We start from the raw sequence: 27,615 nt of genomic DNA, 5'->3' as shown, positions 1-27,615 counted from the left end.
CTTCTACTTATATCTTTTTATTTATTTTACTGAATATATAATACATAATATATAATACATAATTGCATCTTTTATGATAACTTTAGACTCAATCGTACAATTAAGAAATGTATAGGAAATAACAACTACGTATGTACGAGGTAGTAAAGTCTGAAAATTGAAATTTTATTAATGACGTGAATTGTTTCTGTGAAATACTAGGTATGACTTGCTAAAAGTGTAGATACGTAAATACGTATTCTTTTTCTTCAACGTCCTATTTCAATAAATCTTGCAATAGACTGATAAATAATTCATTATCATTATATTTTTATAAAAAAGCTAATGATCGTATTTTGCTTGCTTGTAAACAAGTTTTTAATTTCATAAATACAAGAAAATTATCAATAAATTTGACTTATTTAGTGGAAAAGATCATGAAAGATATCATAATGGAATAATGTAATTACAAGCATTAATGAATTTTGCGAGATAAGTTTAAATCCTTCGGAGCCTTTTGGTCGATGGTCAAGAAGTCAGATGAAGGTTTCGTTCGTTTGGCCGACGTGACTGACATCATGTGACAAAGGATTTGTTCGCGAATACGCGAATAGTTGGTTTAAAGACTTAAAACGTGTTTACGATCTTTGTTGAACTTGCACGAAATACAAATAGTTCATTTATCTTTCGCCCGTGTCTATTAAAAACTGATCGCTAGGTAAATTCCATTCGTGAACATTTCCTTAACAACTCAATTAGAATTCGAATTGAAAACTTTGGCGGTTTGACAAATTTGTCTTTTGCCTGCTTCCAGGCAAAGTTCACTACTTTGAATTTTTAACGTGTTTTTATTCGATTCGTTTCTCGTACCCAGTCGGATTCATGCTGCGGAAACTTACGGAATATGTTCTGTTTGTTTAGAATGCTTCCCTCTCTTCAAAACTTCGACATTTGCAAATTTACTCGAATTACATTCTATATCCAATAAAATGTATTATTATTACCAAGTTAGGTGATTCTTATTGTACCAATACATACCACGACTTAACTTGTGTATAAATTATTCGTGCCTTAATTTTGCAAAATAGTAATGCAAATGATTATTTGTAAATATGATTTCCAATTCTTATTAAATCTCCGATTTGCGTGAAGAAGGATGCATTAGGTCAAGCTGGTTTTCTTAACCTTTAATTCCTAACTAGAACAAAGGTTGGCAAAGAGTTTCGCCTTCAATTTCTATCAACAGTATTTTCGCCTTCTTTCGTATATAGAAAGTAAAAACGTAACGATTTGTACATGCACTTTCCACGGACTCGCAATTTTGCGACTCATGCAGTTACAAGCCACTGTTTTTCTTCGAACAACATAATTACTCGTGTAAAGAATACACGTGTAATTTCAAAATACGCATAGACGTGTGAAAAACACAAATAATTTGACCTGGGGTTCGTACATCGATGACGATAGACGTTTCTTATTCAGCGACGCAGAAAAACGATCAAACAAGAGAAGACAATATTTTCTACCAAATTGTAACGTCACAAGATGATTCCACCTCCTATTTTGGATTCTCTTCGTATTTCGGCAAAGCCTCTGGCTTATTAGATCTTATTATATCTTCGAAACTAACAGTGACTCAAGGCAAAAACGAATCTGACACATGAATAAAGTTGATCTCTTTCTCTCGCGCAATTCTCTCTAAAATCTACTCTTCCCACGCACGGGTTCGTGCGGGAATGTGAATGGTAATTTTCAAAAACTCGCGCTCGATTTCGAACAGCACTCGTACCGATCTAAAGATATATTTTCTCGGTACGACAATGCGTGGCTGGCTTGCCAATTACCGTATAGACGAGAGTGCACGGTTGTCCTTTCCACGAAGACGTCGCGTCATGATTCTCGTAGAAGAGACCTGATTATCGAGGAAGAGCGGTCGGTGTCTCGCGATTTTGTCTGATCGCCAAATCCAGCGAGTAAGTAGGTATCACGGTCTTTCGCAACGAAGCAACACGTTTTTGGTCGGTGATGCAATTTCATTGCTAATTACGTCACTTTTCATGTATATGTATTTTTGAAAATATCTGGACGAGTAGAGACCGGTGGTTCAGACGGTTCACGAATGTTTTACGATCGATCTTATTGAACGGCGTAGATCGACGAACGAGAGACCTTTGTAAAGTTCAAAATCGTCAATAAATGGTCGACCATAATTCGACGAAGAGGAAGAGGAACTGCTTAAAATGTAAAGCTTAGAAGGTGGCTGGCTGGCTGGCTGGTTGCCTCCGGGATCTTGGAGCAGCGTATTTTCAAGCAAACATTGCGACAGAGTGGAGCCATTCGACTTTACAAACTTTGCATTTACATAAAACCAAAGCAAAGCTGGTCGACTGTATTAAGTTCAAGATCACGAGGAATCCTCGAAGCACCGAATCCCTACGCGCTGCGTCACGATCAAGAATATCGTTAACATCTCTTCCACGAGTGTCCTTAGAGTTAAACGATATTCAAATTCAAAACAGACCGCGGCGGCTGTTATGGCTATACATATATACAAACGAGCACGTTTCTTTGAACTCTCCTGTAACCTTCCTTCATGATGGGTAGTTTTTACCGATCGAAGAATCATCGGCTATTGGTCAACAATTTTAAATCTCAAGTCTCTAGTCAAAATGAGTCGAAGCGCGTCGACATTATTTATCGTCTAAGTTTCAAGGTACGTGCAAAATTTACGAATTGGAAACAAATACTTTTCAATTTCTTTTCTTTTTTTTTACTGCTATAACGTATCTGTACAGAATATATGAAGAAAGAGATGAGTAGCGAATACAACCATCTTAGTTTTCATGTTTAGAAAATTTGATTAAGCGACGATGGCTCATATAAAATTTAGTAATAAATTCAATGAAATTTGGTCGATCGAACGAAGGTCGAGCCTCTTGTTAGAATAAGAGCTACTTCAGTAGCATCGAACAAAAGTGAGATATAAAAACGTGTCGACAGTCACGCGCATCATAAAAGAACTTTTTCAATCTGGCATTTATTACACGATAACACTCGATTACATAACTTTCTCATTGTTAATTGAAAGAGGTTGTAAATAGTTGGTGAAACGAGCGAAACAGCTACTTTTGCTTTAGCAGAGTTCTGGCAACTGACCCGTTCTATGAAACGACGAGGAAATTACAGTACACTTGAATCGCTGGTAGGCAATAAAACGGAAGTTTATCTCAAAGGAAAACGTTTAACCACAATGCTTAGAATTCATTCTATTACTATCGCGTGCTGCCTCATGTTTTTTTTTGCATCTACGAACGTATAATTGCATTCAATAACATCGCGCAAGGTGTTAATAAGAAAATTGTTTTAGGCATTCAGCAGAATAATCATATATTGCAAGTACGCTATTTTTTAGGCAAGCTATGTATCTATAAACTGGAAAATGACCGATCAATGAATATTTTTACAAAGTGCTCACTGTCGATGCAACGTTTATTTCTAAATGTACGAGGCATCAAATATTGATCGCTAGTGACATCTAAACTCTTGTACGGTAAATGTGACGTTCATGTTTTATAAGACATACTGTATAATTTATCAAACTTCCAAAGCAGATACTCACTAATTATTCTCACGGATAGTTGTTTAGACAGAACGGTTTGGATACGCGACTGTGAATTTCGGAGCAGTCTATTTCCCTCCCTCACAAACACACGATTGTTCACACGAACGAACGAACGAACAGAAGGCACGATATACACCGATGAAACCACCTGTACAAATCGGCGAACGTGGAGCGGTATCTCGTTGCGGTAGTGGGCAGTGAATGGCTGTCGCACGCGGAGCAATTGCTCGCTCGAAGAAGAATTCAAGAGGAGTTCTCGCGTTTTCCACATGGCACACGACCTAATTCGTCCATCTTACGTAAGCGACAACATTGGATCATTCATGCTCAGCTGATCGCAATACGCGCGCGCTGCTGCAATTAATGCGCGAGTACACCGGTACTTTTCTATCTGCAGAAATACGCACAAAGGGGTTTCTAAATATAATTTCCACGGGTTAACGGTCGATCCGTTTTAGGATTTAATCAAGTCGGACGATGTTTTACGACGGTGGTTTATGAACGGTACGAAAATTATCCAACCGCTTCCGTCAGTGTCACTGCGTCAGATGGTACAGTAGCTCGTAAAAGAAGCGGATTTCACGGCGCAACATTTGAGACAAAGTACCGTATTCGGTTCGATTTTATCGATCGACCGATAACAGAGGACCCGATACACAAAGAATTTAGCCTTGGCCTACTGTTTCACCGAGTTCGGGACACGAACCAACGAATCACTGTCGCAAAAGTCGAGCGTGAGTGTTGATAGTCCGTTGCACAACGATAGAAACGTGCCCACGATGTTCTTTCCCGGCTGGCGGCTTTAATGGAGCGATTCGTACCGTTTGTGAATCGTGATTAACACGATTCGGTATGCTCGACATTGTGTCCTGTTTTTCAGCCAGCTGATGGATCGCGCCTCGAGGCCACTTGACCTACATTATTTTTCGCAACGAGGCCCACCTTTTTGTCATATCGTTTCTACACTTCCCTGGAGATTTGCTGCAATCATTTAAACGAGAGCACGCGAGAAACGAGAAGACAAGAAGAAGTTACGCAATGCTTCTCTAAGCTGAAAGAAGAACTGAAATCTTATATTGGGTCAGTGGAAATTTGTCCAAAGAAAAAGAAGTTCGAAAAATAATTCTGTAGGGAGTTAACTGTACAGAATTGTGTAGCGAGTTCCCTCTGTTTCGTCGCAACGCAACGTAATCATACGTTGGAAAATAAAGATTCGATTGGATGATTCTCCTTTGACCGTCTCGATTACATGGAAGTCGTCCGCGCAGGGGTAGGGAGTGGAATTTCTCATCGAGCGGGCTACCGAAGTCCATGCCGCGGGAGAAAGTTTCGGCATCGACGGGAATTACGCACCGTTGAAATAATCGTTCGTCCGTGCAAATACTTAGTCGTCCCTCGTCTAACGAACTTTGTTCAAGTGCAATTACAATCGTGAGACGTGATTGAACGTCTAGATATTCATCGTCGAACGATTGAATGGAAACCTCGAATATGGGTCTATAGGACGTTTTAGCGAAAATTGAATTAACAATATAGTTTTATAACCTTTGTCAATCGTTTTGGTATACACAGGTTGTAGCCATTTCGTCGGAAGGGGGACGTAAGAAGCACATTGGGTGTTTGAAATTTATGGAACAGTGTAACATAAAAACCGTTTTTTCCACAAATGTACTAAACGCGCTTTAAAGATCTCCATTCAATTGCTCGACGAAATACGACCGAGATGATTTCTCTACGATGTCCGAAATTTTACAAACGTTATATTCAAGCGAGAATTCGATTCGCTTAAAAGCTTGTGCTTTTCGAAGAATTTTACGTAATTAAAAGCAGATAAACGAAGAAACCGTGATCCAAGTAAGAAACGATAGCCACGAAATGTCGACTCGACTCGCTTAATTCCGCCTTTCTAGTTGCCTAATTCTCGATCAAACGAAGGATTCCCGTGGATTTACTTTGTTTCTGTGGTGAACGGAGCGTAACCGTCCAAGGGAAAAGATAGAGAAAGACAGAGAAAGACAGAGAAAAAGAACGAAGAATTTTACGCAGTCTTCGATTCCGTGGTCCGAGGAATATGTCGAAGGTTTCGTTGTGGAGAAATATCTGTAGATACGCGAGGAGAATATTGAAAGAATCGACACCAACGATCGACCTAGCACGCGCACGATAGATCGCGCGTGATTCACCGGTGGAACTTTATCGCATAAAATTATAATATTCCTTAAAATTATATTTTACAAAAATCCAAAGAATTCTTTTATTTGTACTCAGAGCCACGTTTCGGATTGTACATTGTATATATAACACTTTCTCGCGTGTTTCATATCGTTTCAACGAGTGATCGATGCAATGCAAAAAAGTCCCGTCTCGACGTTACGTGTAATTAGTATAATTGAACGTGTTGAACGTTCGTTTCTACCGAGACCTTCAGTCGCGGCTCCAATAGATCGTGATTTCCGTGGAATTCCATAAAGATTTACGCACGTAGAACATAGAAATCATGCGTAAACTCAACGTCATCGTACACTTTCTTTCCCCAGTGGAAAAGTTCCGCCGAAACTCTATTCACCTTGCTCCTTGGTTTTTCTATCGTTCCGATAACGATATTGGCTTTTACTTGTATACGACACTCGGAAGTGAAAATCAAAGTTAAACCGGTTGCAAGGATGGCAGACAAGAGAAAGAGGGGGAGATAGATAGATAGATAGATAGAGAGAGAGAGAGAGAGAGAGAGAGAGAGAGAGAGAGAGAGAGAGAGTCAGACAAATAGACAGACAGACAGACAGACAGAGAGATCCAACTGACCCTCACAAACTTCCATTTCCATGTTCATTAACGCCAGCCTTATTTCCATCGTCGTTGAACGAATCAGTTGACGCTGCCCTCGCAAACCTCGATACGACGAATTAGAGAGATTTCGTCCAAAACCTCCCTGTGGGAGTTAACGCGAGTCGAGAACTTTCATCTCGTGACTTCCACTCGCGTGTAAACAAAATTACGCAAATCGATTTAGGATAAGTGTGCCTATCGGATTTCGTGACGCTTTCGTTTTTATAAATGTCGAAACGTCCTCTATTGTCACGAAATTGGTCAATACCATTCTATTCCTTATCGACTTTCCCTCCTTCGATTTTCCTAGCGATTTACAACACATACGTGCACGAGGCAACATCGCGGAGTACCGAAGTTTCTCGCAACAATCTCGCCGGTTTCAGCGAATACATGATTTATTTCGTAATGAATGCACGCGTGATTTTTTGGAATATCTCTGTCGGATGTACCACGCTGATTTTGTATTCTCTAGATCGTCAATGTTACCGGGCTTGTCCTTGTTCGACTTGAAAACGATGCTTATTTGTTACGTGATTAAAACTATTGTTATGAAGCAGGGCGACTATAATAGACAATTAACTTCGATAATTGAGAGAGAACTTCGTTTTATAAAACTGATCGTACAGATTAATCTTACTGTGAAATTGTTATACCTGCTCATAATTTGGACTTGCTGTAAATTAATTGGGATTAATTAATGCTTGTATTGTTTAACACTGTTCTTAAATAAGAAATCAACGATGTACTTATGCGATGTGCTAATTGAAGTTTCGTTAGATATTCGCATACAAACGAGCGCATCTGATGATCATAAAAGATACTATACCTTAAGAAGTTACTAAAGTCAGGAATCTCTAACATTCAGTAATTAAAACATTCAATCGAGGTTCATTTGAAAATTTCCATCTACTCGCTATGTATATAGGGATTCAAGGAGGTATTTGAATACCTACTATAGAAAATTTCTTTGTATATATTATGTGTATTATAAAAAACTATATACGTATACTTGCACTAGACATTTTATAACATCTATGTATGTCAAAAATGTTTTGTCTAACATACATAGTATATTAATAAAAAGTTTCTGTTAGTGCTCAAATACTATATGAGCTACTGTATATTTTGTCTTCCTGTATATAAAAATTTCCAAAGCAACACAGTGTTAAGGTTAACTTTGTGAAAAGCACAATTCCGTTTAACTACCTTGTCACATTGAATAACTAAACGTCACTGACAGTGAGTATGTATATATTTGAGCCAAAGCACGTGCACCTAACCGATTTGAACCATTTCATCCAAATCGTCCAATGGGTTGTCCGCTGTAAGGGGCTCGATTCATGCGCAAAGTTGCTGCGCAGCATCGATTCCACGAGACGGGAGCACGCTTAGATCATGATGCCTTGAATACACCGGTAATCTGAATAATCAGCTGATCGAAAGAAATGTTACTTACCAGTAGCGTGCAGGTCGAACGAAAGAGATGCAGTTTTCTTTACTTGTTGCGTCGTTCGAATGTATCTTGTCTTTCGTTTGCGTCCTTCTGACTTTTTTCTTTCTTCCTGCACGTCAATAGATACCTCACTTGCTCGAACGAACGGTGTGCCACGCCGGCCAGACTTTCGATGGATCCGGTTAAAAATATATACAGGGCGGGGCTCGACGGAGATGCTCGAGCTTGCTCGACGATTCTTCCTCCTTCTCGGTGTGTGTTACGCATCACTCTCATGCAGCGTATTCACGACTGTACGTATCATCGTCATCATATCGCAAAATCGCCGTACCTTTCTCGTATTCCCTTGACGTCCTGTAGTGCGCTATGAGTTTCGTCGTTGCACTGAGAACCGCCGACAGGATCGTAACTACCAGCTGAGGAGCCCACAAAACCCCAAGTTTTTCTCCGACTGAACAATGATAAACAAAAACGTGTCAGTTGCAAGTCTTTGGAAGGTATCAACGACATGGTGGATTTATTACGACGCTGGTATTCGTAATTCTCGGCGATTCGTGAACGGTGAAATCATAAGAAAGTTTGAAATTTTATGTGGTTACGTAATTACGAAGATTGATCGATAACGATCTCGATGTTTTGATTTCTATTTTATGTTTAACGTTGCGAAATGTTGTGAACCAGCGTATACGCGATTATCCTAGAAAATTCGATTATGCTTGTAATACAAGTTTTTTTTCGAATGTTTCATCGTGGCGAATCACGCTGCTATTTTTGTTACGGTAACGATCGCTTTCTTTCGTAGAAAATGATCGATTATATAAAAACTGTTCTATACCGACTGAATAAATATGGGAGATATCTTAGGAAAACTATCATCTTCTGTTCTTTAAAAAATTCATCTTCTCTGATACATATCTTTGTTCACAAGATACGCACCTGTATTATGCCTATGATTTGTGATTCTTTGTATTATATTGTCGGATGGCTTCGCGGCGTGCCGTATGTCACCGTATCAACATAATACTTACTCATAAGTTTCTTAAAAATAATTTTCATTCGGTATTGATAACAGTCATAAGGTAGTTAGAATAGTAATTACTTACGTGTATCGTAGAATTACAATGTTTCTGTCATTACTGTAACCAGAATTTTTAACTACGAAATTTGAATTTCGGTAAAACTTAACATCACTGTTCCACCATTCATTCATTTTGCATTGCATGGAAATTCGGAACGTGCAGCAACTGTCACTTATATCAAGTGTCAAACATACAGAAAATACAAACTGAATTAAAGATCAGATACGAAATTACGTTTAATGAACACACATACGATGAAGTAATTCTATACAATCTTTTCATTGTTGCACTCTTTCCAGCGACGCCGCAATGACATACATAATTCGTGTTCTGTTCAATTATGGTACATATATAGATAGATCGATAACTCGACGTTAGATCGATATTAAAATCGATATTACTTTCAAATTCAAATTTATAAACTTAACCTGACGAAAATTAAAATAGTGTAGAATGCGTTTATTTATACTGCACATACTATTCGTTTAGTAATATAAAATATGAAAAGATTTGTAATTAATATAACCTACCGTGGTATCGTACTAATTACTAAATTTGTCTTTTAATTTTGAATTTTATTTCACGCGTGTAGCAATGAACATTTTCGCTATCTGAGCCTCATCGTAATCTGATAATACCCTAACAATTGATATCGTTGTATTTTTAAATGTATCAAATTTCATTGCATGCAGCGATATTCAAATTTTTGTATGAAAATGTCAATAGTATAATTCTATTGCGTAACATCGTGCGAGTATTCCAGTAAATGTAATGAACTTAGAATCAAAAATATTATAAATTGTTAATAAAATAGCTATCAATAGGCCTTCGAAATTGACAGATTATTATAACATACACTTATAGTAAATATAAAGTATAATAAGAGAGAGTTTCTGTCTCATCTAATTTCAATCGATATGGACAGTGCGAACTACTCAAACATTGCTGTCATTATTTACTTCCTGGAGTGCTTAGTTAACAATTATATAGCAATAATACTAGTGCGTACCGTTTTCAAGGGGTGTGTCGATCATTAAATAAACGTACACCGATTTCCCTGTGTTCATGGCTGAAGGCAACTCGCTCCTTTTTAATTCATTTATTCTCGTGTAATTCTCCCCAATTATGTACAAAAATATAATGAGAATCAATAATCATTACAGAGTTCGTAACATTAAGTAGGTACATGACGATGTGTGTGCTCTTATCTTCTCGGCCTCATGTGAACTTGGCTTGTGACACCTTTCACGTGGTTTGAACAGTTTTTCTTCTTTTTTTCTTTTCCCATGCTTATTTTTGAAAGTGAAAGACGATCGACCATCTTGATTTATGTATGTGTTTATGCGCAAGTAATCTCTTTCTTTTCCTCTATAAAACTCAAATATCCACTCGTTAAATCTACATATAGTATATATCATGAGAATTCGGTGTTTTTAATTTTCTTCTCTTGTCTTTTGTATACGCATTTTGTATATGTATTGTTTCATGTATACGTATACAAAAAAATGAATAGTTAGTTTGTTTGAGAATGGCGTAATTTTAACTCGTTTCGTATTGTACCTGTAGGACGTGAATGTTGCGTGGAAAGAAACAAAAAAGGAAGTACACTTATACGTTGACAAATCCTTTCCATGACCGTTACACTCTATTCGAATGAATGAATTAGTCATCGATCTAGTACACAGATATCTTATAGTTAACATCATTAGAGGCTTACTTCCTGTAACCTTTTATAACATAATTCGCAAATTTTATTCGCATTATGGTTAACTTCATCAGATGTAAGATTAAGAATGCAAAGTGTAACGTCAACAAAATATCGAAATCATTAGTCAAAACGACACGAAGAGTATTTCAGAGCCTCGAGTAGCATGAATTGCAAAAATCTTGGTCGTAAAAGTTCTGAAGGATTTTCGAAAAATCGTATTGTTTGATTTAATAGTATTATCGTAATTTCATCAAAAGAGTGCAAGACTTAGCCGAAATGTATTATGTACTTGCACGTGCCCAATGTAAAAACGCGTATGCTGAGAAGCAGCCTTTTTCTTCCTTTTGTAAGGTTTTACTTAACTTCTTTTCTTTGCGTTTTACTTCGGAAGAAGTACGGAGAATACTTAATCGCTGTGATATATTATGGTAGATTTTTTGAACTCTACTGATAAATGATCTTTGTACAAACGTGTTGATGAAATATTTACGAACTTCCGCTAGAATGTTCTACCGTCGTGGTTTATTGTCCTCATTGACAGACACGAGTTGGTTCGACAGAATTCTTTACTTTTACGTTACATTTTCCAAAAACACAATATGGTATTTTTTGCAAGATTTTAACAGGTGCAAAATTGCTTTGTTTTCTATGCTAGAGATATTCTTAAAAATACGTTCATAATGAAATATATATTAAAGAAAAGAAAAATAAATAAAGAAAACGACTATGCAATACGTTCATGACTCGTATTGGTTCGCACGATATTGTAGAATTAAAAATTTATAATCACTGGATACAATTACGTTTCGAATAGAATTTACCGCGAGTTTACACACATTAAAGAAGTGATAAAAGGATGAGCGATTTTAATCGATTTATATGGCGTTACAATGTACGATTTGACTTCAGTCGTAGTTGGGAATAATATATTGGTGTGATTTTATGTGAACGGAAGAGGTCGGATAAAGGAATAACACTCTGAGCGTTGAAGATATAAAATTATTCGCTAAATCGTAACTCGAAGATCAATTCCTGTACACATTGGAACGAATGATAAAGATTGGAACAGACCTTTGTTGATCTGTCAACTGAAGAAATGCATTCGTATATCGTCGAAAGCTAATTTTACCAAAGAAAGAAAGTATCTTTTTCAAAATCCGGAAATAATATTTACATGTACGTTTTACGACTACATTAACAGTCTTGTCGACGTTAGTTTCTCTTTTTTTTCTTTTTTACTTTTTTTATTATAAACCATTCTTCAAATATTCTTCTAATACGTTATTGAAACTTGGCAATAATAAATTTTCGTATATGAATACTTTCACAAGAAAGCACATCTTTGACACCATTAACGTCTCTTTTATTATGCAATTGATCTATTTCTTTGTAAAAATATACAACATTAAATTTATAGGATCGAATTGTTTTTTTTCCGTCAGATTTTTTTATTTCTGTGCGATCATAAATAAAAACCTTCATCTTTCCGTAATAGGACGAGTACAAAAGTTTGTATCCTTAATAAGAGATTTGTATGATTCCTAGATAAACGTTTTCTCTCCCCCCCCCCATGCGTTTATAACATGTACATATATTCGAACGATTGGCGTTCAACCTTCTTTTTCCCCAATTTGACCAGTTCGAACGGTGAACAAGAGATAAATTTCGTCGAGAATTTCTAGAACTCTTCGGAAGCTTGATTCTGCAATAACAACTGAAATATTCGTAGATTTCATCGAATATTCTATTGAAAATAAGTATTGCGTTGCTTGATCTTAAGCAATAAAAAAGCTATTCGAGCGTTGCATATTCAGGAGAACTACTGTCTTTTGCTGAGTTGATCTAATCGACGATCTCTCAATGAAAAAGGAGGAGAATCAAGCTTCGAGAGGAAGGAGTGGTACGATTTCTCCTTTCAAATGCGAATCGACAGACGCTTACTTATACGACGAACACCAAAGCTTTGAACACAATCGGGGCAATAGAGAGACAGAGTCGGACAATAAGGAAATATGGTAAAGGGGATCGTTTCGATGCGTCCCAATAAGAAATGCCTCGTAATCACGTATAACTAACAAACGATCACACTTGTTCACGCATACATAACGCACGCGATAAAACGCTGTCGCCAATCGCGTGCGGAAAACATAATGTTCCGATGAGGATCGATTATTGATTTACTCATCGTGTGCGCGTTTTAATTTTGTCCGTTTATTTACTCTGGTCTCTTCGCATTCCTCGGTCATTCTTCACGTTCCTTTATGCTTTTATCCGTAAAGCCATCGACGAGGCAACGATTTTCAGAACCACCCACAATCCGGTTGCGGATGCCATTATACATACATATGATACACAATAATACAGTGCAGAAGAGCCCTTTCCTTATTAATAATATATATTATCAGTAATAATTCTTATATACTCCCCTTATATAACCTTGTTAGACTATCCCGATAAACGCAATCGCCAGCCCATTAATACAGTTTAATATGAAATAATTTAAAGCGTTAGCAGAAAATCGAACGTATGCGCGACTGGTCTCTCGTCGACGACTCTACGTGTGAACATGAACACAGACTTCGCGGCGAATTACAACTAACATAGTTTATCTTCCTGTAGAACCGCGCGCAGTCACTACTCGAATTAGATCGATCAACAAGACGTTGTGTACGAAGTCACAGCACAATCCTCAAAAGTGCCGGCGAGATTCAACGCGTGATTAACTGCATCGTGTGGTTTGGTATCTCGATGGTTCTTTACGAGCTTTTACCAAAATCAGAATGTTCTAAGCGAGCTTTTTCTCTGTATTATTGTTGGCAACGTAACCGTTGTTGGTACCGTTGCTGTAACAACTGTTGTATTCCTTGTTGTAGATAGTCGCGTACGACGAGACACCGTTTTGTCGTGGCACCGAATCCTCCAATATAGGCATACAAAGACCGGTCGAACCATTCTGTAAACTCTTGTCTGTTGGTTTCTTCGTTTTGCCCACATACTTCGCTTTGTAAAAGTCCGAAAAAAGACCTAAGAAAAGCACGCCATGTAAACCGATCCAAATCATGAAGCCGCGAGGATAATCGCACTCTGTGAATAGAAGCTGGAACTGGTGACTCATGATCAACACGAACTGCACCTAGAAAAAGAAGATTCCTCTTGTGTTAAACTAGAATACATAGAATTAGAAAATTCAGATCATTATCGATTAATGGATTTACCATTTGGAAGGTAGTCAGGTACTTTTTCCACCAAATGTACTTTTGATATTCAGGCCCCATTGCAGCCACCATATAATAGAAGTACATTACAATGTGAACAAAAGTGTTCAAGAGAGCGAAGAAAGTGCTATGGCCACCTGGTGCGAACTTTAAACCCATCCAAACCGAGAATGGCATTATTCCATGATGGATTACATGAAGCGTTGACACGTGTTGGTTCTTCTTCCTTAGAATGAAAAAGAGCTGAAAGAAAATGACATCATTAATATTTTTTTAATTTATATACGTTAAAGCAATCATATTTTTCATTGAATTTCAAAAGTGAAGAAGGAGAAGCGGCCGTTTAGAATTTATACGCCTCGACTTCTCAAGAAGGTCAAGTTGCCTCACAGTGTAAATTATAAAATAATCTTTTTCCAGCTTGACAACTTATACTTGAGCGGCACTCTTCTCAAACGGAGACAAACGTTACTCGGCTTCGTATTACCGGTTTCTATGAAAAAAATATAAGCTTGCGGTTAGCTGTATGTAAGATCAATTTTTCTCTGCTTCCAGCCATGAACCAAATTTTAGAAGACTTGCGTAATCTTCGTGCAATCTCAATCTAGCAAGCCACAGATAAGAAATCCAGTTTACATTTGAATTCTATTGTGGAGATCTACAGAAATTACTTCCTTCTTCTTTTTTTCATTTCAAAAATGTTAAATTAATAAAAATATAAAAATTTTATTTTGCACTTTACGTACATATTAAGAGGTCGGCAGTTCTAGTATTAAAGTAGCTGCTCAATGATCCGGAATGCTCTATTATTCTAACGTTTAAAGTATTAATTGTCACAACGTTTCATTGTCGTACGAGAGCAGCATATGTTTCCGTTCAATGAACAACAGTAATACTGCCTTCCTTAGATAAAATCCCCCATCTACTAGCTTTTTCATTTTTTAAGATATGCTGAAATATTCTAAGTTTCCCATTTTTTTCAAAGTTATATTATAGAGGCTCTTATGGTAGGCAAGTTTTATAAAAAAATCAGTAATATAACCAATGTTGTAATAATTAGTATTTTTCAAATATTCAAGATATACTTATGTAATCTTGAAATCAAATAAATTAAATAAATGAAATAATAAGCATACTATTTTTCTAATATAGGATTAATTGATAGAGCCGTGAATTTAGAAATTAACCTCATATAGAAATGTTCAAATGATAGATAGGGTATTTTATTTAAGGAGGACAAAATAGTGACTAACTCGATAATCAATTAAAACAACGGCAACGATCACGTACAAATGGATGTCGTTTAGATACTTACGGTATCGAAGAACTCGGTGAATTTGCTAATGTAATACCACCAACATGTATTCGCCATTCGGAGAGCCAAGGGGCTGTTGGAGTAGTCGACCGGTTGGCATCGGAAACTGTATCCTTTCGCCCAACCACTCATCAAGTACTGAAACAAGGAAACACCGCAAAGTGAGAACAATAAAAGGGGTGCATTCACCGAGAGACGACTATATACGGCTATGACTACAACAATCGGCATATAGATTGCGATCGCTCGCTTTCTACCGAGAAACTTAGTCTCCCGCTCTCTTTGTTCGATCAAGAAGCCAGGAAAAGCCAGGGAAACAGCCGAAGTGGGAGAAACAAAAGAGTCCTCAGCTCTGTTTCTTTCGCAAGATGACTTCGCCACTGTTTTAAATTTTAAAAGCCCGCGCTCCTTCAAGAATCACGAACAATGCGACTGCAGTTTGTTTCCTGTAGCCTTTCGGCTGCATTTTCGCAATTCCTTCCGAAAAATCAGGCTACGCGTGGTTTTCCGCTTAAAACACTATCATCACTAAATCATCAATTAAATCATCACTTAAAACACTAAATCATCAATTCGCAAGCGCAAACTGGATCCCCATTAACGATTATCCCTTTTCTTACTGGAGTGTTTATGTTCTTCGTCAATATTTCCGGAATGGACAACGTACACTGACTCACGAGGGTATTTGAACATTGAATTAGGTCGTTTATGCTCAAGACTAATCTTATACTCTTTGTTCCAGGCTTTCAAAGAATCTGGAAAATTCTGGGATATTTACACTTAAGTAGCGTGGCGCGATCAGATCGCTGATAATAGCACCAGGCTGCGGATATTTATAGAGATAAACATTTTTGTGGAAAAATGGAACCTAAGTAAAAATTTTGTTCATCTGCTAAATATTACATCGAACTTTAGGTATTTTATAAATGTTTGAATCTTTGAAGTTCGCATAAGTATGTATTATACATAAAATACATAGAATTTGGCTAACAAGTGAACAATTTGTATTGTAAGGACATCAAAGGCTAGCGATAAATGTAACTTTGCTTTGATGCAAAAGAATGAAGAATGTGGTAGAAGATATTACGTCCGTAACGATTTGACGTATACCAAACCAATTACAGATTTATTTAAATCTTCGCTTCGTTGAGGCTTCGTTGTATCTTCTTTAAATTAAATGTTTAAAACTTTCCTCAAACAAAAGTGCAAATTTAGAAGAGTCAAATTCGAATGTGAAATATCGCAGTTTTGCTTGCAAAGTGGTATGTTACCGGAAATGATTCCCAATTTGCGGAAACTGTATGTGCTCGAAATTGATCTGAGGAACGTGTAACGAAAGAGAAATCTTGCGAGGCCGCGATAATTGGTTAAGTGGCGATGATTTTGCTCAAACCGAGCATGAAATAGCGTTACGAAATAATCTTGTCCACGAAGGACTTTTCGTGCGCCAAATTCGAAACGTGCAAATTAACAGAAACACGATCGACGTTACGATCGCCTTTTTAATTTACATTACTGGGGAATCCTACCTCATCCTACCTGACTATCGATATTGACAGCGTTTGAAGCAAATAATACTCAATAGTATATATCCATCTAAAATTGATATTTCTCGATCGACTGGCAATGAGCCGTTTAATGCCTCTAACTGAGAGGGTAAAACACTTGTCCTTGTAAGACACATAAATATTGTAGAATGGAATGCAATTTCACATCGATAAATATAATATTACAATACGATTCCCCGGAGAAAAGAACGTGGCCGTATTACTGTGACTATGTGAAGGTTGCATTCAATGTATATACGCATATAATAAAGTTACCTCATATAGTTCGAGAACCAAACAAACGGTGACTTACAAAATCGCTAATATGTACTTGAAAAATTCCATGCATTTGCGATCGCAATAGTTTGTTATTGAAATATTTCAAGTTTGCTTTTCTTCTTTAGGAAGAATCCATCAAATTTTAATTTCAAGATACTTTCTTTAGCTACGAACAGTTCAAGATTTAAATTACATATCTAGATAGAAGATGAAGCATTTCCAGTAATGTAGAATATTTTTGTTGTTTGTAAAACAATGTTGGTAGTCACTTAACAAACGTGTATACACATTTTTAGGCAATAGCGCATTATAATATTGTTCTAATGGAAACACCGTTTAAATTAATTAGCATGTTTTTGTAGCTCATTAAGGCTGATGAAAGGAGCGTTTTGCGGATAAACGAAGGAAATAATGTTGCGTGCAATGTAATCTATTTTAAACTGGACATAGAAAAGCACGCTATTCGTAACCTTCTTTCAATATTTCTTCTTCTTTCAACGTGGTAGGTTTATTTTCCGCTGAAAAAATTAAGTTAATTAATGTAACACAAAAAGGAAAGAAAAAAAAAAGATGACGAAGCATACAGAAATAGTTCAGAGATCTCAAGATTTCAAGAATACAAACATAAAATATTCTTAAACGCTCGCGAATGCAGACAGGATTTGTCGAAGCATAATTATTCTGTTATCTGTAGGAGGCGACCGAGCTTTCCTTAGGTTCATCATGCTCTCCAACAAATTTCGTTGACTTTGGTTATCGCGTGACGCACGACATCCGATTCGTGTAACTTGATTGGTATCATCGACGCTAGGACACGGAATTCCATTAAACTTGACCGTATTAAACAGGGTTAGGAAAGCTCGGGTGTAGTTTGAAGCGTAGGTCGTTCGGTAACGAGAACACAACGCACGTATGGCTGTGGGAATTGTGTGTCAAGGCCGCGGTAGTGTCGTGTTAAACACCATACGCATGCCAGGATAATTTTTCATCGCCGTACATATGTAGGTCCACCTTGATTTGAATTTCGTGAACCACGGTCACAAGTTCGGCTTTATTTCTCCATTGCTTTTGCCCGCGAAACGACGAATAAAGGTGACTTCTAGCCATCTATCGCGTTCATTGTTCCGTGCACGTCTCCAGAAAGCTAGAACGAGATTCTCGAGGCTTTTCGGGCGTAAAACCGTGCCCCTTTCAGTAAAATGTTTCACCGGCATTGCAGTTAGTTTGCAGTAACTCAGAAGTCTAAGGACACACCGATATCGTGTGTAGCGTTCGGTGTGATGTAACGTGGTAGTAAGGTTTCCGTGGAACTCTAGTTACGCCAACTGCAATACGAAACGTTGGAACAATCTATGCCCGAAAAGATACTGTTTGTACAGGAAGTGTTGGACAGTATCGACGATACTTACGAGCATGTCTGAAACTGGGATTCAAACGACAATTACACAGTTACTATTTCTTGCCTTTCAAAATAATATCCTGACGCACATGAACAACAGAGGTTGTGTCTATCCAGATCAACGTAACGAATTTCGCACCTGCTCTCGCGGGATACGTGTCGCGCGGAATCGTGTCATCGTGTCACGAAAATTACGTTTCTGCTCATTACGATACTCTACAGCGATGCTCTCCTCATTCCAATGGCAAAACCAAACGGTCGGCTTAGACCTTCACGGCGTACTAGTAGCTGCTCCCCGATGACGACGACGGCGACCACCACCACCACGGCCATCACAACGAAAGTACTTTCGACACTCGCTCAGCGTGACTAATGCGCTTCCTAAATCGATTCTTTGGAAAAAGGTCCGCCAAAAAGAAGGCTTTTTGCGGAAAGGGCGGGACTCTTTGCAAGATAAGCGGCCAATGATAAATATTTCTTAGTAAAGGATCGATTCATAGATTCTTCGTCGCATTCGTCAGTTCGCGAGGATATTTAACATGTTAGCCGGGTTATCTATTGAGAATACATATATTGTCGACATGAAAAGTTAATAAATACGTATTAATTTCAATCTGGATTTTTTGAAACATGATTATCATAGCATGTATCTTCAGTAGAAATGACTTCATGCATTAAGAGATAGAAGTATTAGATAAATTTTAATAAAGAGATAAAGAATTTGAATGAATCGGTTCATCTTTTCCTGATAATTCGAAGTTGAAAAACTTGAAACGTCTGTTACACACGCGTGTAATATGTTTGTGTATATGTATGTGTATATATGTTGCAATTTATACAGTATGGAGTCAATAGATCATCTCGAATCACGTTTTTGTGTCACAAGATGCATTTACGAATGGGACTTGTAGTAACAGGCTGCTCTTACATCGTAAGTTCGCAGGCTTTAACGTTCGGATGATTGATCTCGAGTTACTTTCAATGCCATTCTATTATTTTACGCGCGACGTATTGGCAATGGTAAATGTGCAATTCTTTTAATTAAGCCTTTCTGTGGCAAGGTTATCGAAATGAACGTCACTTGACTTGTGAGTCATTGGGCCGATAACTCGGCCGATTTGTTGTACAGTGAGACTTACTTATAAGCTGATAAGGAAAATTAAAACCTCCTTGTTCTATAAACATTAGTTTTTCTCTCGATATACGGTGGGGATAGAAAGTATTCGTACATTCTTTAAAACAGAATAACCTTTGTAAAATTTGGCCAAACAACGACATTTTTTGGGAGTTATTATATCTAAGAGAATTAGTTTACTAGATGACGTGTGAAAAAAAAAAAATAAAAATGTAGAAAAGTTGCAACTGGGTGGAATTGCGAAAAAGAGAGTAATGTACATATGTTGTTTAAATTCTCATTGCAGGTCCAGATAGAGACCATAAAGTTGTAACTTTTTCAAAATCTTCTTTCGCGTCATCTAGTAAATGTTTGTCAATTTTAAAAGAATTATTCCGTTTTAATGAGTGTACAAATATTTTCTACATCCGCTGTATGCCATATGATAGGAATCGACAATATCTACGTAAAATTTGCCGCGTTAACCCCTTAATCTACAACTACGGGCATAGCCCGTAGTAGATGATCGGACCAAACGTAAATCGGCCAAAAATTCTCGAACGTAAATCGTAGGTTAAGGGGTTAAAATGAAATTATGTTAGAACGCAGTTATGTTAAAAGAGATTAAAATCCGTAGTATTTCCTATTTCAGAGGCAGGCAACCGCCCGCATGGTGCACAACGATTAGGAATTATGTAACTAAATTCTTAATTTCTTAACGCGTTGCGTATTATATTTAAACGCATGAGATTTATTGATAAATCTAATCGCGACACTTTATATTTTTGAAACTAAAGCCCTAATTCTGATCTATTACTTAATATATTATCAAGTCGATCAAAGCATTATGATTCAGTGCTTCTTAGAATAATCGAGTGGATACACTTTCCTTATCTAACCGGAAGATTTTCATCGTTGCCATTTTAAATGATTGATGATGATTAATTGCTATTAGTAGCGTAGATACTAAAAGATTGTTCTTAATGTTGTTTCATACTTTTCAGATACTAATAAACACTCATTAAGTATGCCATGAAGGCTTTCTTCCAACAGTTGTTAGAGACGAATATCAAGATACGTATCAATGAAGTATACAAGGTGTTTAGCTACATGTGTAAAAAGATCTAAGGGGTGATTCTTGAAGTTAAAACAGGATGAAACTCAAGGATGAAAAAATTGTGTTTTCGGCTTTGTTTTTTAGTCACTGACAATTAAAAATTAGCCGAAGTATCCCTGTGCATGAGCAAACTTGCTTACACGAACGAAAGTAGGTCAGCCTAAGAAGCGAGCTGCACAGAGATCCTCAAATTGAACGATAGCACGAAGGAGACAGCAGCTTCCTTCGTACAAGTCGTAGAGAAGAAAATTACGACATTCGAAAACGTAAACTATCCTGCGCGATGTCTTGTAAGAAAAATCGTAGATTAAACATTATATCTGCCTTCTCATTAAAATCCAGCATATCGAAAACCGCCTTATGGAATTTTCGAATTGGCAGGATTAATGTTTCCTCTAATCTTTTGCCTCTATAAATAATTACTAAATAATAGCACATATAAACAACGTTTATACAAATTTTATATACGCACACCGATTGTCCCGTCCGCGGATATCCACAGAAGAATGGTAACGAAAATAGCAATCGTTTTATATTACAGTACATGTTCAGTACAATCTGTTTTCTTTCAAACGAAGTAGACAATAAGCACGATATATACAACATGATTTGAGCATCTCTATGCACCCCGCTGTTTAGGCTGTCCTAATTTCGTTCGTATAAGGAGGTTTACTGGCGCACAGGAATATTTCGGTTAATTTTCAATTGATAATAACTAAAAAGCACAACCGAAAACGCAATATTTTTATACTTGATTTTCATCTTATTTTAGCTTCATCGAGATTTTCTTGCGACAAATATTCAAAATGTATTTCAGAATACGTATCGATGAGTTTTGTTGAAACGAGGCTCGAATACATAAAAAGAATTGATGCGGAAGTTCATGTTATTTCATGGAAAGATAAGAAACAGCGAGCATAGAGCAAATAAAAAAGAACTCTGGAGAAGAGAGAAAGCAGTCGAAGTAAAAGAGTATTTAAGAAATTCGATTGTTGATCTTGATTTTCAGTCCCAGTGGTCAATTCTTTGATTATCAGAATGTTTCTAATCACAATCGGTACGTAATCGACTAACCGAATAATAATTGGATCAACGAAGAACTCGTAGAAAGTAACGCAACGTATTCCTACGTGAGTACGATTCTCACGAGATAACTGTATCGAAGCGTGCATGCGACATACTAAGCACAAACCAAATACGATCTGTATTTCATTAAATACGTACGCGCATTCCTGACCCTCATCAGACACAGGAGCACGTGGATGCGTGGAGACGGTTTCTATTTTCACAAAATAGGAAATCGATTCAAATCGATTCCATGGAATCTTACGTTCCTTCCACTTTGAACCAATCAATTAAACGCGAGCCGTTACCGTGACCCAAAGAAAAGTATTATCGATCCATTCGATGTGACCACAAGTAAACCGAAAATTCGATATTACACATTCTGAGATTGCGGGCATTATCTCATTATTCTCATTATTATTAATAGGACCTATTTGTTCAAATACACCCATATATCGTGAGATTTGAAACATGGTGCATTAGGGACGGGGACATTTTTTCTGAATTAGGGGTGTAATGATTTTAACGAAATTTGATGTATGGTGATAGTTTTAATATGTGGAATAAACATATCTCTAATTTTAATCGTAAATGGCTAAACAATTATGGGAAAAGGGCATTTAGATTTCGGGAAAATTGTGTATTGCTGTGCAGTTCTTGTTGGTTGATGGGTTTCAATATCTGAATACGTAGTAATATGCGATTTTTTCAAATTTCAAATGCATATTTCTTGTAATTGGTTAGCATATATATAATATATATATAGCATATATATAATATAATATAATATAATATAATATAATATAATATAATATAATATATTATAAGAACCTTGTGCGAAATAATCGTAGGAAGCTCATCGGTTTACTAGCACTAAAGTGAAAGTTATTTTATAAAGTTATTTTATATAAAAACTCATTTCTTGAAGTTAAAATTAATCTTTTATAAATCGTATTCCAACATTACGCGACTACTTTCCCCCTTTAACACGCTTGTTCTGTCGCATAAAGGGATCGTTTAACTTATAGCGGTGAACAAAAAAAGTTTAAAAATGGTACGTTGTGATCAACTCTTATACTAAACATCCTTTGCCGTGTTAGTTACAGTCATCTATTCTGGGGCACATATATTATATTTATTCCCCTTGCCTTGACGAATATTTCTCTTTCGTGAAATTATAGTATTTCTTCGTACCTTTTGTCTTATAAACTCCTCTTTGTCCGTATAAACAATTCAGCTACTTGGAAGTCATTCAGAATGTGGTCATTTAAAAAACATTATTTCTTAAAATTCTAGAACCTTGGAATTTCTTTATTTATCCTTTTTTTCCTTTGCAATGAATAAATTTATGAAAATCGATTGTTAATCGTCTACCTTAACAATAAAATCGTAGAACTTGCAAAGAGTGGAGTTGACCATTTTGGTTTTCGAAATGCTGAATTAAAAATCCAACACTACTAACAATATGAATTAAGTAAGATTTAAAGAAACGTAATTGGGTTTATAGGCGAAATAACAAGGCGTTTCTTTCAATTTTCTTTGGTCTATAGGAAAAATTTCATTCCTCTGGTTTTACGCGTGTACCTGGCACAGGTCAACACTGGTGAATAGGATGGAAAAACTAAGAAATGGAAATGGCGAGTCGATACGTTATTTCGCGGGTTTTTCATCGACGCGATGAATTTCATTGACTGGTCGAAGGAATGGCTTATGCAAGCCACGAAGCACCGGCGCATCGTAGCCGACAGGCAATAACTTTCACGAAGAAGGGGGTAGGGGGCATATCGTTGTCGAGACCGACCATTAATTATTCTAGGCGTGATCGATGATACGTCGGAATGGGATTACTTGAACGAGTTTGTCGGCTAAGCGAGGGACAATCGTTCGCGTTCATTTCTGTGCCAATATAGTAAGGCAGAGTTATTCGAGTCACCTAAGCTCCAACATCATAAAGTTCAATCTTGAACTTTCTACAGAATAGTCAAACTTGTACAAAATTGCGATCGTTAGTCTTTAATATAGTAACGAAAGAATGAGAAAGTACCGTGTACGTCAAGTCCACCAAAAGGACATATCAAAAAACGAAAAAATGATTCGAATAATCGTATGGTTATTAATTATATAGTAATATACACACGTTACTGAATTACGATAATTACAACTGAAAATGCCGACATTAATTGAACAAACATCTTTCCTTTTCACGAGTGGAAGTTATATCCTGGTAGAAATTTATAATCGGTGAGCTATCGATGTAACTGCGTGAAATATTTCACTGCTTATCGCGTTACTAATAATGTGTCAAACAGTTTTTTTCTAAAGTTATATCGCTTAAAAGTTGCTTATAATCAAATTTGACAAATTAGCTTGACTCTGATAACCCTATCTTATCGTGTATACATATATAATTTGGTCTTTTAATGGTCCTAAGTTTACAGAACAAGTAAAATTAGAGGAGATTCTACAATTCGAAGTAAGACGAAAATCAAGAATAACAAGACTGTTATTGAATTTTGAAATTAAACTTTCTCAAAAACGAGACATTCAATGCAATTTTGTTATTCTCGATTCTCGACTTATTTTCACGTGTATCGTAGAATAACTTGCTGTCGATTATCTATTTCTGTACGTACACTCTGTACGAAATCACGTTTCCCTGAGAAAAAGTAAATGAATATAGAGAGAAGAAAAAGTTACAAATAAGCAAGACGAACCTCGTAGAAGATCCATGTGGAGAATAGTGTTTGAACCAAGTTGTACGCTATCAGGATTCCTCGAAGTTTGAAAGGTTTTTTATTTTCCATTATCCTCGGTCCCAAAACCTTGCTGAAATAAGCGTAAGATAGGCATATCGCCATCGTTGGAAAAGGGCTGCTCATCATCACCCAATTGTTCACCCGGGGATCTAGAATCAGAATACAGCTACCGTTAGAACGAACGACAATCGCGATTACAATTGTTTACGAACGATTATTTCTCTTATCCATTATTCGATAAATACATAGTCGTTTGACGCGCGACATCGAACTTTTCGAAAGGTAAAAAATGTGTTCCCTTTCTTTTTGCTCGAGCTATCGATTCGACCGTGATTAAATAGAAATCGAACGGCTATAAACTCAAAGTTCGGCTAATCGGCGCTCGATGGGAATGATTCGTGAACAATGACTCTCGGGCTTCTTGAAATTGGGAGATTGGCGCAAACGGTCTCTCTATTTAGAAAAGTACAAGTATATTAAGAACGTAGGCATATGCGACGTGCTCGACTAGAGACCAATACTCAAGCAAATGAAAGATACCACTGCGAGCAATTTCATATCAACGAGGGTTAGCGTGAGTAAGCGTGAAATCCACGTCCACTTCGTTCTTGTGGTTATCGCTAATTAAATCTCGCTCTCCTGCTCGGTTTAGTAATAATGTTAAAGCCGCGTTTAATTATCGGTTCTTCATCCAGCGATTCTTTAACGACCGACGAATAGAAAGTAAACAATCGTTACTTCTCGTTACACTCCTTTTTTCTTCTTTTTTCTCCTCCTCCCCCGGTGGTACTTTTATTTTTTCCATAACTTTATGCATCGACGTCACGGTACGATAAACCTCGTTATGATGATTTTCCTGTCATTAAGCAACAATAAAGTGGTAGGCTTCCCGGTTCGTTAACCTCTTTAACACCATGATTATATTTAAAAAAGAACAGGGTAATCCAAGTACATTACTTTAACGGCCGATTGAACTCTTTTGTATGTATCGGAGAAAATTGAAACTGTTAGCGGGTCGACGGCACGCTATTCAAACAGTAACGCGAGCCACGTTTACCGAGTGTTTGGTTTTTATAAAAGAGAAGTTAATCGAACGTTTCATATACACGCAGTGGAAAAAATTCTAATCGATATGTCGATTTAGCCAGTCTTTTCATGGGAAGAACGAGCTTGTAATTGCTACCCCTTGATACCAATAAGGTGTACAACAGAATATCTTATAATCCCATTCTACGAGGTACCCAACCCTAACCTAACTCCAACCTAACCCCGTCCATGAGTGTTAGAGCACTTACGGAAAACTAAGTAAACCTGATAAATCATTAGGAAATTATAAAACCTAAAAACACAAAACCTTAGGCTATAAAGAACCCATATATTCGATATTATTATTTAATATTAATATAAAATGAATTTTCTTTCGTATGTATATCGGCCACATCTGCAACAATTTTGACATTTATATAATTATTTTGTTTCATTATCATTCGATTTTATACATATCTACTGTAAATAATTTTATTATCTAAATTCTCGGAATAACTCATTCAATTTGCTCAAAATTCTTCAATCGAGTTTAGATTAGGATACTTTGAGGACTGATGCGTTATTGTTATATTTCTGTAACTCTTAATACTGTACAACGGTTTTGGATGAACATAAAATTTTGCTCGATAATCGTTTTGTTGATAATTTCAGTTCATAATCATGTTTTATATAAGATGCCCCAAAATTTATGAAAAGTGTGTAAGTATAAATAAAATATGTGAGATCATGTTTTTACGATTACATCGTTTTAATGTTTACTATCTACAACTCAAATTTCGACGGCAATAGTGTAATTAAGAACATGGATCACGATGGAAAACAATGACATGAAAGTATGACATAAAGGAAAGGAAAACGGGCTAATTATTTCAATATGCAGTTACATACGTTAAAGTTTCTTGCAGCAAATACACTCTTTACACATTAATATCGTATCTTATTCATCGTTTCTCAAAACACTGAGATATTTGGAAATTTTGCCAATCTCTATGTTACTTGGGTTATTTGAAAAATGGATAAAAATATACATTACATAGTTATTTCTACGTAACGGAATTAACGATCACACGATATTAGTCAATACTAACAAACAGGTATTAATGAACTCGAAGTCGAAAAACATCTTTTTTCTGTTAATGATACGACATCGTGAATTTATCTTTTGTATTTTGGTGACAAATCATTTTTTACATTATGCTTTTATCATTTTTTACATAATCATAATTATATGTATTATCATTTGCTACATAATGCAAGAATTATTATGCCCCGTTTTTACATCCTATCTTATTCTTGTTTTAACAAACAAAAGAATGTTTAATGTTTTAAGGGAAACTAGCGAATACTCAAAATAAGAAATCACGTGTATCGCCAACCATCCATATTTTCTCAAACTTATAAGAAATATATGAAATAAAAAAAAAACACTATTGGATTTTGAATGATCTAAAGGATGCAACAGAATTATTAAAAATGTACCACATTTTCCAGCAAGGGACGTCTTTTTTCCTAGTCACGTGTCGCAATGATTGACCATTGGTCGATCTCTACATCGGTCATGGAAGTATTTGACTGTTTACCACAGAAAATTTGTGCGAATGTACCATGTCTTATTATACCAAGCTTCTTGAAATTTCATTAGCATGGTAACGAAACACGACAATTGCGATTATATTGGTAAACTTTGGACTCAATCTGTATACGCATATAGAATTTATTTACTGCAAACATATATTTAATAAAAAAAATTAGAATAGGACACCAAGATCCATCTTAAGCGTATAATAATTGTTACAATTGTTGAAGATGATTCCTCTGAATATTGAGGCTTATTGCAATATGTGTGTATATTGATTTTGTAGGCACAACTACTTGTCAACCCCCTTTTTAAAGCCAAAAGGCAGAAAAATAAAAGTTATCTATAGGAAAATAAAGTTATCTATCTATCTAATTGCCTAGTGAAATACTTGAATGCTATCTGTCAAATGTATGCTTGAAGTAAATATACGAAACTACTACATTATATTTTCAGAGTCGTTCCAAAATGTTTCGTACAACGTACACAATAAATTTTCAAGAAGTTCCTACAAA

General features: G+C 36.4%; 2 protein-coding genes and 2 long non-coding RNA genes across 9 annotated transcripts in view; 1 reads left to right on the top strand and 3 right to left on the bottom strand.

The window, feature by feature from the left end:
- LOC117159203 (very long chain fatty acid elongase AAEL008004) overlaps positions 1-9,139 on the bottom strand; it is a 37,586-nt gene extending 28,447 nt beyond the window's left edge. The window contains exons 1-2 of one of the 2 annotated variants that reach the window (XM_033338819.2): positions 8,987-9,139; positions 7,887-8,334 (exon numbers count right to left, since the gene is read on the bottom strand). The gene's annotated coding sequence lies outside the window, so the exon portion shown is untranslated. Of the gene's footprint in view, positions 1-3,598; positions 3,727-7,886; positions 8,335-8,986 lie in introns of those variants that run through there. The other variant, XM_076622039.1, reaches the window with a different exon arrangement.
- On the top strand, positions 1,850-11,975 carry LOC117159207 (uncharacterized). Of its 4 annotated transcripts, none has more exons than XR_013059329.1 (4): positions 1,850-1,952; positions 2,073-2,692; positions 3,392-3,529; positions 3,618-11,975. It is a non-coding gene; the product is annotated as an uncharacterized LOC117159207 (long non-coding RNA). The 4 variants fall into 4 exon arrangements; XR_013059328.1 differs by having other exon boundaries at positions 1,850-1,956; XR_004464527.2 differs by having other exon boundaries at positions 1,850-2,692; positions 3,618-3,900; positions 3,999-11,975.
- A 36-nt stretch (positions 11,976-12,011) lies between these two features.
- Positions 12,012-27,615, bottom strand: part of LOC117159204 (very long chain fatty acid elongase AAEL008004) — a 35,429-nt gene continuing 19,825 nt past the window's right edge. The window contains exons 3-6 of one of the 2 annotated variants that reach the window (XM_033338826.2): positions 24,436-24,626; positions 15,201-15,338; positions 13,886-14,128; positions 12,012-13,803 (exon numbers count right to left, since the gene is read on the bottom strand). In XM_033338826.2, the coding sequence (XP_033194717.1) occupies positions 13,456-13,803; positions 13,886-14,128; positions 15,201-15,338; positions 24,436-24,626 (920 nt within the window). In that variant the 3' untranslated portion in view covers positions 12,012-13,455. Of the gene's footprint in view, positions 13,804-13,885; positions 14,129-15,200; positions 15,339-18,037; positions 18,207-24,435; positions 24,627-27,615 lie in introns of those variants that run through there. The other variant, XM_076622041.1, reaches the window with a different exon arrangement.
- Positions 16,138-18,031, bottom strand: LOC143303231 (uncharacterized). The gene is made up of 2 exons (XR_013059332.1): positions 17,651-18,031; positions 16,138-17,544 (listed from the first exon to the last, which is right to left on the bottom strand). It is a non-coding gene; the product is annotated as an uncharacterized LOC143303231 (long non-coding RNA).

The sequence above is a fragment of the Bombus vancouverensis genome, chromosome 10 (genome assembly GCF_051014615.1).
Source record: "Bombus vancouverensis nearcticus chromosome 10, iyBomVanc1_principal, whole genome shotgun sequence".
NCBI classification, from domain to species: domain Eukaryota; kingdom Metazoa; phylum Arthropoda; class Insecta; order Hymenoptera; family Apidae; genus Bombus; species Bombus vancouverensis.
The sequence above is the reverse complement of the archived record's forward strand: the minus strand, read 5'-3'. Positions and strand labels throughout refer to the sequence as shown.